This window comes from Microtus pennsylvanicus, chromosome 2 (assembly GCF_037038515.1).
Source record: "Microtus pennsylvanicus isolate mMicPen1 chromosome 2, mMicPen1.hap1, whole genome shotgun sequence".
In the NCBI taxonomy this organism is placed as follows: Eukaryota; Metazoa; Chordata; class Mammalia; order Rodentia; family Cricetidae; genus Microtus; species Microtus pennsylvanicus.
The window spans coordinates 52,111,020-52,121,735 of record NC_134580.1 but is presented as its reverse complement, the minus strand read 5'-3'; the positions used below and the strand labels follow the sequence as shown (position 1 = coordinate 52,121,735).

The following is a 10,716-nucleotide window of genomic DNA, read 5'->3' as shown; positions in this document are numbered from 1 at the left end:
GGAGAGCGATGGCCAACTCACACTTCTAATTAGTCTTTTCACGTTACTTAATGTCTTAGCTAAATTGCTTTCTCTTTGGTAGCCTTCCCATTTCCTCTCCTCGGCTGAATAATAAGTTGTTGAGTGTTTGTAAACACCATGCTGCGGAAGAATAACTAAAACCCTCAAGTAAATGAGAGCCTCAATGCGGAGATGCAGGCTAATTTTGCCCTAAGGGTGTTAGAAGAGAAATTATGTCTTGAGAAACTGTCATCACTCCCACAATTAGACTGAGCCAGAAAAGATTCACCTTCTCGTGACATTTTCTGAAAGATAGGAAAATATTTGCATGCCTGTGACAATGTGAATGCTTCGTTTTGAGTCATGTCACTATGAAGAATAGTGTTGTTTTAAGTTGCAATGTCTGTCATCTCAGGCGGTAAGATTTCCCTTAAGCCATGCAGAACTGTAACTGTAAGATAATGTACAATGTCTGACATCCTTTTTGATGGAGAGAGTTGGGTTTAATGGCCTGGGGGGGATAAAATAGAAGTTCATGATAGCTACCATTGACATTGGAGGTACCTAGATCAGTGATATTTACTTGTTGGGGCCTTAACTCTTTGCTCCAATTTTATGAATGAATATTATAGACTTTATGGATAAAAGGCTGGCATTCAAGTGACAACTTTGAGATTGCTGGGTGATATTACTACTGAATGCATTGCTTTTCAAGGACAATTCTCAGGAGAAGGTACATGTGTTTGGACTGTTCAATCTTAGTGTGTGCTTGGAGCTTAATCGTGAGCTGCATGAATTTCCTCAGGAGTGGGGAGGGTGAGAAAGGTGAAAATAAGTGGCTGTTTTGGGGTTGAGCGGACAGCTGAGTTTTCTTCCTATGGCTCGTCCTTGAGTTTTTTGTTTACTTTTTCCCCATCGATAAACAACTTTTGTGGACTTGTGCAGTTTTCTAGTAAAGAAGACATAAAGTGGAAATGGCTTAGCCCTTGCTCACTCACAGGGAATTATGGAGCAACAGGAAGTGTGTCTTACCTTCCTGGACTGGGAGAGGACTGGCCTGGGAGCCCCCAAGGTATTTGGGAAAGCAAATACTCTCCATAGTTACCACTGGACAGTCAGCAGAGAGTAGCTTCAAATCAACCAGACCTACTTTTAAAAGATTGTGTGTGCACACTCATGCGCCTGCAGGTGTGCTGACAACTCTGTGAAAATATTCAGGGTATCTTTTAATGACTGACTTATTCCCAGTTACCTTATCCTTTGATTTCAAAAGAGATACCTTTTTATATTTTAAACATACTTTGCTATAGCTACTTGCTACTTTTTAAAAGGTTAAATTTACTTGACAATAAGTGACCTATTAATATAGAACGTGAATATTAAACACAACAAGCAATTGGAATATATTTTATTCATTGTAAAGGAGCAAAGCTATTATTACTGAGGAAAGTCTTCTTAAGGAACTTTTGTCATTGCCTTCTCTCTGGTAGGAAATTGGAGCAAATTTGCATTGATTAACACACTTAAAAAGAAGAATTACAACTCATACCCCCAACATTCACCTACTGAATGAATTCATCATGAAATTGTGCTCATTGCCTTGGAAATATGAATTAAGATGGGTGGATGGACGAGAGCTGCATATCAGATAATTCAGTCCTAAGAAGAATGATTCTCAGGGGTTTAATGCAATACTGGTTGGAAATATCTGTCCAGCAAAGAGTTTGAACTAGTAGCCAAAGACCACATGGCTTATAAAAATCTTCTAAAACTTTTAATCTGGTTATTCAACCATTTGAAGGGGTGTTTGTGTAGACAGCAAACCCATTGTGTACCAACTTTAGTTGTGAGCCTATTTCTTATTTAAAAGCTATGAAGAAAGGATTATTATATGTTATGATGTTGATTAAAAAGAACTTTCCTCATGTGGCAACAATATCCATAATTATGATGCTTTATAGAAGTGATGCAAGATGAGAGCTCATTGGACCCTTATATAAACTGCAGGATTTATTTTCACTTCTTTTCAAGTGACCTTTAAAAACACTTCTTAGAAATTATCTTCTATCTAGGAGACAGATTTTAGGCCAAATCCCATTCTAATAAACAACCGTTACATTTTTACATGGATTTATGTTTCATAAGTAGTATTTTAAGTAAGAGAGCATTATCACTGTGTCTTAGACGTTATTTTTAAAACAACTTCGTACAAATCTTTTCTCATTATTCAGTCAAGAAATGTTTACTAAAAATTTGCTAGATGCTAATCACAAAGAATACAATACTAAATTTTCAGAGAAAAATATCAATGATAAAAACATTTGGGCTAAAGATGTGGCTCCGTGGAGAATGTTTATGTGCAAGGCTGGAAGCACAAAGCAAAATGCAAACAAAAAAATAAAAATTATAAATAATGTCCTTCTGAGAGGCAGGTGGATCTCTGTGAGTTCGAGACCAGCCAGGTCTACAAGAGCTAGTTCCAGGTCAGGCTCCAAAACCACAGAGAAACCCTGTCTCGAAACCCCCCCCCCAAAAAAAAAGCAAAACAACAACAACAAAAAAAACAAAACAAAAACCCAATGTCCTTCTGAAGCCCAACACGTGGGCACATACTTGCAATCTCAGTGCCTAGGCTGTTGAGGCAGAAGATATGGTGTCTGAGGTCATTCTGGGTTACATACTGACTTGGAAATCCCCCTCACAAGAACAAAACAAAAACCAAAATGTTAAGACTTAAAACTTTGGGCCAGCTTGCAGTGCAAACTTTTTTGGAATCTTAAGTGTAACTCTCACTGTGGGAATGCAGAAGGAGGGCCACATGTTTTGTGGCGAATCAGAGGATAATACTCATTGCTAGAGATTCTGCATGCCTGAGGGGAATTTAATCCTAGCTACATAAACCTTTATAAGATCCGTTGCTTATACATTGTTTCCAATAATTCTTTGTGTCTTCTTGTCCTAATTAAATTAATAGTTTTGTCTTCTAGAGTTAGCTGGCTACAAAGAAATGGAATCTCCTGTCATTTGGTCCTTGATCAGTATCTGAGTGATTAGATAGAGCCTTGTGTTGGAGGCAAGGATTCCCTTCTCTCCCTTGGATACAAACTCCAAGAACACATCCTCTGACATCAGTGGTGAGATTTGCCACGGTTGAATTAGCGGCACTTGAAATTGTAGATGCACTCTGGAAACAAATTCACTAATACCAGAAGAGGCGACTTAGCTGTAAAGCCTGCGGTTGTGTTGCCAAGAAGAGAAGACAGTACCGCCATCCCTCCACGCATTCAGGAGTTCACAGGAAAAGCAATGTTCTGCCTTTGCGGGAGAACCTCCAAGGCACCCTTTGTTTCCTGAGAGGTGCTCCTGGCAGCCAGAAGCCTCACAAATCCAGGCTTTGGAATTCACAAGGGAAGACGAGCTCTGCTCTCTGGCGGCTCATATGGGGGTTCTGTGAAAATTCTCCTTAAGAAAAGTTACAGGCCTCTCAGGCCACCCCAGAGCAGCCAATCCACAGTACTCATGGGGTACTAACACTGCGTTCCAGATATGGTCGAAAGAGTTGTGTCGCTGTGATTTTTAATTAAAGACATTTAGGGCTTTAGCTTTGGGTGGCTGTTTTGTACACATATAACCAAGGAAGGGGGTGTATTTGACCATTTTCTGTATTGTAGTGCCCCAATTCACATTTTTGGTCTTTACAATCCCCCCTTGCTTGCATATATAAAACAAAGGAGAAAGAAACAAGTACTTGTGGGATTAAAAAGGCTCAAAACAATTGCTTTGAAATTTGTAAGATCAAACCAGTCTGACCTAGAGGGTGCTGGTAAGGGTGAACTAGTTCAAATTTGCAGAGTGCTTGGCACAGCAACTGTCCCATACAGAATAATTGATACAAGGCACTCGGCGTAAACGTGCCAACCAGCTAGGCCCAATATCTTCCCAACTTGTTCTAGTTTATTTTTCTATTATTTATTTGGATCTATGAGACTTAATAAAGTGTTTCTTTTATTGTTTCAGTATCAATATTTTATCATGTCTTTTCTCAATAAATACAAATTGGATCTCCAGCGGATGTGTTTCTGATGCTCAGCATCTTAAAAAATGGAAACGGTTAAGGCAAAAAGTTATATGGCTCTAATTTGTCAAGGAAAAAAATAAAATTGAATGGTTTTCAGTCCATTTGTCAGTAATATATGAGATATTGGAAATGACTGATGCTTTGTATATGCTTACTTTAGATAAAAATAAAAGTTTAATAAGGCTGTTTGTAAGACAACCCAATCAAAATTTCAACTTTCGAAAAACTGACATGGTGGGTAATAGCCATAAAGTCGCCTTGCTGTGGAAATGCTATTCAACTTGGAAATAAGACTGTTATCGTCTGGGTGGAAACACCGAAGTCTGGACTACAGTAGAGACTGAATTTCTTGCCCTGTTGTCGAAGAGAGCATGTAATGGAGGAACTATATGGAGGGGCATTTTACTGGGAAAGGGGCAGTTAGAAGTGGACGGGAATGTCTCAGTTGAGACGGTTGCGTCCTGTGCCTTTGAAAAATCGAAACTGGGGCTGGAGAGATGGCTCAGTGGTTAAGAGCATTGCTTGCTCTTCCAAAGGTCCTGAGTTCCATTCCCAGCAACCACATGGTGGCTCACAACCATCTGTAATGAGGTCTGGTGCCCTCTTCTGGCCTGCAGGCATACATGTAGACAGAAGATTGTATACATAATAAATAAATAAATATTTAAAAAAAAAACGAAAAATCGAAACTGATGTTGATTTCAAGGCCCCAGACTCTTTCCAGTGGCTGCTACCTTCCTTGGGGATGCTTCCATTCATTGGTAATTCTCAGCCTTTTGCTAAGACTCGGACATTACACTTGAATGTGACTTGAATGTGAACGTATAGTGTGTGATTTTATGTTAGAGATTAAACTAAGAATATACATATATTATATATATAAAAACTCTATTAGATACTTTTCTCTTTTTTGCTTCAGAAAAACTCTGTATGATGAACTTTTTTAATGTTCTCATTTTCTAGACAAAAACCTGAAAAAAAATAAAGGGGTACACAATTTGCTCAAGGCCACACATTTAAGGGAGTGCAGAAATCAGAAATGCAAACTGAGCCTCTCTAATTTATAAGTTCATGCATTAAACTGATGCCCCTCTTCTGGCCCACACAGTGTGAAAGAACAAAGCATGATGAAAACTCAAATATATGATTGAAAACAAGATTGCTTCTCTTTTCCCTTTTCATGACAGTTACATGTAAACACCAGCACCAGCAAATGCTTTTGAGATATACATTTATTTGGAAGAACACAAATCGAGAGAACTTGGTAGTGCTGCATCTGGGGTGAATCTGACAGCGCTTCTTATAAACGTACATATTCTGTAAAAGAAATATGAAGCAATGTGTGAGTAGGATGTGGTGTTGGGCTGTTGAAATGGCTTAGGAGGCAAAGGGGATACCACCCAGACTGACAATCTGAATTTGATCCCTGGGACCCAGAGGACAGAGGGACAAGGCCAACTCCCGCGATTTTCCTTTGACCTCTATATGCTTGTTATGGCTTATATGCCACCTTACTCAGCAAATAAAATGTAGGAAAGTTTTTTTTTTTTTAAACAAGGATTAGCTATTGTTTGTAAAATCCCAATAAGACAGTGGTGCCGGAAGCAGCCAGCACCAGAAAGCTAAAGTTGCTGTGTCCATGATGTTCTGTGGCTGACAGAATATTTATTCTCAGAGGTAACTCTTGTAAATTGCATTTTGCCCCTTCAGTTGTAGTGAGCTTATGATGGAGAGTGGGTGGAGAGGACAACCTGTAATTCAGGATGCTTGGGAAGCTGGTTGCCTAGGAAACGGAGATGAACAACAGAATGCCCACCAAAACCAACTGTCAACAAGAGGGGATTTTTCTGTTCTGATCCTAGTTGCATTTCTAATTTATTCCCTGGGTCTCCTGCGGTATCCAATTAGTACTATTTACCCTCAATGGCATTTTGTGCCAGATTGACCCACATTAGCTAGGAGAGGGTACAAAACTACCCTCATAAGCGTTGTGTCAACTAAATATATGGAAGGAAGATGATAGTACAATTAAAAGGGGTTTAAAAAGTTGTAATAAATATGAGAATGTTTTAAATATTTAACATAAAGTATTTAATTTTTTTAATGTTGTTTCTATGTGTACATGGTGTGTATGCATGGGTGCGTGTACAGACGTGTGTATCCATACTTACACACGCAGAGGCTGGAGGAAGAGTTAAGCTGTTTTCTTTTACTTTTCAATTTTTTTTAAAAAAATCATTTTTCATTTTACATACCAATCCTAGTTCCCACTCTCTCTCCTCTATTCCCTTCACCTTCCCCCACTCCCACCCCATCCACTCCTCAGAGAGAGTAAGGCACATTGCTTTGGGGAAGGTCCCAGGCCCTCCCTACTATGTTTAGGCTGAGCAAGGTATCTGTCCAAAGAGAATGGGTTCCAAAAGGCCAGTACAAGCAGTAGGGATAAATTCTGGTACTTCTGCCAGTGGCCCCACATTCTCCCCAGACATACAAATGTCACCCACATTCAGAGGTCCTATGCTGGTTCCTTCCCTGTCTGGTTAGAGTTGGTGAGCTCCCATTAGCTCAGGTAGACTGTTTCAGTGGGTGTCCCCGTCATGGTCTTGACCTCTTTGCTCATATTCTCACTCCTCCCACTCTTCAGCTGGACTTTGAGAGCTCAGCCCAGTGCTTTAATGTGGGTCTCTGCCTCTGTTTCCATCAGTTGCTGGAGGAAGGTTCTATGGTGACATTTAAGATAGTCATCAATCTGACTACAGGGCAAGGCCAGTTCGGGCACCCTCCCCACTATTGCTTAGAGTCTTAGCTGGGGTCATCCTTGGGGATTCCTGGGAATTTCTCTAGTGCCAGGTTTCTTGCTCGCCCCAGAATGGCTCCCTCAGTCAAAATATCCCTCTTCTTGCTCTCTGTCTCTGTCCTTCCCCCATCTTGACTATCCCGTTCCTTCAAGTTTTCCTCCCCTCTCCCCTTTTAAGCTGCTTTCTTCTAACTCCCTCCACCATATTCATTGAGTCTTAAACTCACCATCGAGTGTGGGCTGGCTGAACCTAGAGCTCCCAATATCCACCCATCTCTGCCTTCCAATGCTTAAATTACAGGAGTGCAGCCACACCTGACTTTGATTCAAGTTATCTGGCTTGCATAATGAACACTCTTGGCAACTGAGCCGCCTCTTCCAGCCGCACATAAAGGCAACTCTTGATCATAACTTAGCTGTGCCTAAATTTATGGTCATAAAACTTACTTCTGTTTCTAATATGGACGTTTCATTTGCTATTATCCACTTTTCTCTGCTCTTATGCTGCTTACATGAGATACTTTGCTGTACAGTAATTATCTTCAAGAATAACACTTAGAAACTCATAAATACTTGATGAAAATGGCATCTAATTTCTCAATACTTTAAAAATATAGACATTTAATTTTTAATTTTAAATATATTATCTATGTCCCTGCATATTTTATAGCTATGCATATTTAATAAGATCCCAACATATGAAATTTCAGAACCGAGCCTACGACCAGGGTAATTTCTTTTACTTAAATTTATAATTAGATGGAATCAGTCCATATTTTCTCGTCTTATTTTGTTTGAGTGCCCCATTCCTGCTTTTCTTATCTCTGCTTCACCGCATCCTCTACCATCACTACCTCCTGCCCCTTCTCCTTACCCATGGGCAATCCACAAGGCAAGGTATGTGACCTCTGTACTCACAGAGCCATGAACACTTACAAATATGCCTGCAGGTCCATGTCTTCTAATAACAAAGCGTATGGCACAGTCTCAAACTCGTGGGTTGCTCTTTTCTGTTGACTTCTACAGCCCCTGTATTCCAGTGTCATCGATCCTTTCTTCCTCTCGTCCTTAGTGCGTTTCTGCTTGATTTGTACTTGCTTCCTTGTCTTTTCAACGCTCATCCTTCTAGATTTGATTTCTCCCCTCTGTGCTAGAAACTGTTCACCAATGATCCATGCCGCAGAGTAGAGTCTGGTGTCATCCAGATGGATTAGTAGCTGCTTTCTGCCTTTTCCTAATTTGTCTCTACAGAATAACTTGATAGTTTTCTCAGGTAACTTAGGGTTACATGAGAAGGAAATACTTTAGTTTTTATTCTGCCGACATTAGCTTCTGAGATCTATGCCTTCTCCAACAAGGGCAGATTGCCTCCCTGGAGCTATTTTTTTTTCACCCTTCACTGTCAGAGCAAAGTTAATAGTAAGACAATAGTGTTCTACACAGAGCCCATAGAATTAATATTATGAATGCGAATATTTGAAGTCTTGTGGTTTGCCGGATGCATGGTTTCCACAGACTAGGGTGGTTTCTTTCTCATGATCCATTCCCAGTGCCACCAACATCCTACTCTCCTTGTAAAGGAGAACATTGATCCTATCAGGGCATAGAGAGTGGTCTGTGCTCAACCAAATGGCATACTCCCATAACATTAGGCTTAGAGGCTATTCTGGAGTCAAAGCCCTTTGACTTTCCAGCAGATGGAATAAAAAGGGAGACGGCCACAAGGGCTCAGTGGATTGGGGCTCTTTCTTCTTCTCTGCTCTGCCTCACAGTTTCCCCCACTAAGTCTTTATAGATCGTTGGTTTGTATTCAAATGACTGCTATTGGACCAGGTTAATCCTTGGAATTTTGTGACTTGTTCTTTTGGGAGCAACACGGAAGGCTCCATTCCTGACCAACTGTGACTGATAGCGCCACCTGGGCTAGGTCTTCTCCACTCAGCTGAGGGCGGTACAGCCAAGGAAGATGGACTTTATTGTGAGGGGTGTTATTTACCTAGCAGGGAGCTTGTCAAGGAGTTTCAAAGATGCCAAATCGAGAAAGGTTCAGATCATAGACCTCGGTGACTAATGACCTTTGCTCCCCATTTCAGGAGGAAAATCCCAAAATGATCCTAGGGGAGGAGAGGTAAAATGGTCTCTGAACTAAACCCTAGGAGACATGCTTGTGAGGAGAAACCAAGCAAAAGGAAAATAAAACGAGGCTAATGTAGAGAAGACAGCAGGTGTTTATTTGCAGCTCACTCAGGTGTGCTCTGAAGGTCAGCGAGCCATAGCAGCATTACCAGGTAATCCCTGAGCAGCTCCACCCCTTAGAGAGCACAGCGAGATCATACATTATATGCATCTGTACACACACACACACACACACACACACACACACACACACACACACACACGTAAGCAAGCACTCACATACATGCACGCAGACTTCTTATGATTCCACCTTCAAGTCTCTCAGAAAAGCAGTTTCTGTGGCTGATGAATTGAGTCCAGGTCATCTTCGAAGAAGATTAATTTTCACAGACCTACTAACAACACTGATACAGGAGGCCTGTGAACGCAGTAGGGGAAGCTTATCCCCCTCCTATTGCTTGAATATAGGAATCCCAGGGCTCCTTTTCTTCCCAAACTGGACAGTGAATCAAACAGAAACAGCTCCTGTTCTGGGTGCCATGGAGTTTCTTGAGAGAACTTCCCTTGTGAATGACCAAGCTACTAAGATGTATACCTTCACTCTAGACAGGTAACAAGATACTCATATCTGTGTTGCTATTTTCTGTGACTTGAGCACACAACAAGCTAACCTATATAATTGCTTTAGAACAGTAAACTCTTGCTTTACAAATTGGGATCATTTTGGAGCATCCCAGAAGAGTTAACTGATTTGTGTGATTCATATCTCAAAACATACTGTAGTCTGTATAGTTGCTATGATTCCTTAAATATTATAAGTTCATAAAAGAAACACTCATTAAGGCATTTTCTTCGTTGGTTTTTATTACAGAAAGCATGCAAGAGCAATCTAATTGTTTACTGTTGTTTTATTCAAATTTTCCTATTTTTAAGTTAAAGAGTAAACTGTCAAAATTATATCTAGAAAAAAATAATACTTTTCAATGATGGCTCAAAACCAGAGTTACATGTATCTTAAGATTAACTAATGAATGGATTATTTTATATCAGTAGATGTACCTGCAATAAATGTAGCTGGATTTAATGTTTACATCGTTCCAGTTCTTTTAAGGTTTGCAATGGTGTCATGTGTAATATATTCTTTGATTTTCATTTAAAGCAATTATTGACTTAGCATATTTATCTTATTGTTGTATATATAATTAAAAAGAAAATCTTTCTAATCCTAGATGTCTGCTTATTTAAAACTAAGAGGCTAATATGAATTGTGAATGAGAATGATTACAGAATAGGTACGGAATAATGCTAGAGACCTTTAATGAGAATTTTAAGAGAAAACATTAAAAGAAGCTATGGTTTACCTGGGCTTGAGGATGAGAAGAAAAATTCATTCAAGAAATGATAGAATAAGGACTCAACAAAACAAAACAGAATCGCAACAGATTTAAGGGAAATCTATATAGAAAGTGAGGAAATGGGTGTAAGGATGTAGCTCAGAGACAGAGTGTGTATCTAGCAAAAGGCCCTGGGTTCAATTCTAAACCCTGAAAAAACAAAAGGAAAGAAGAGGGAAGAGAAATTTGATCCTAATAAGACCATTGCAAAATAAGTATAGATGTATATACACATTGTAAAGAAAGACATATGTCAGATGAAGAACTAGGTATATATGGGGAGATCATGCCAATGAGGAGTTAAGAGGCTA

The 10,716-nt window shown here is 39.8% G+C and overlaps 1 protein-coding gene across 1 annotated transcript in view; it reads left to right on the top strand.

Annotated features, from left to right (window-relative positions):
* Nucleotides 1-9,550: 9,550 nt before the first annotated feature.
* Slc30a8 (solute carrier family 30 member 8) overlaps nt 9,551-10,716 on the top strand; it is a 34,081-nt gene continuing 32,915 nt past the window's right edge. Inside the window, exon 1 of the mRNA XM_075963621.1 lies at nt 9,551-9,621. Coding sequence (XP_075819736.1) covers nt 9,551-9,621 — 71 coding nt within the window. The remainder of the gene's footprint in view (nt 9,622-10,716) is intronic.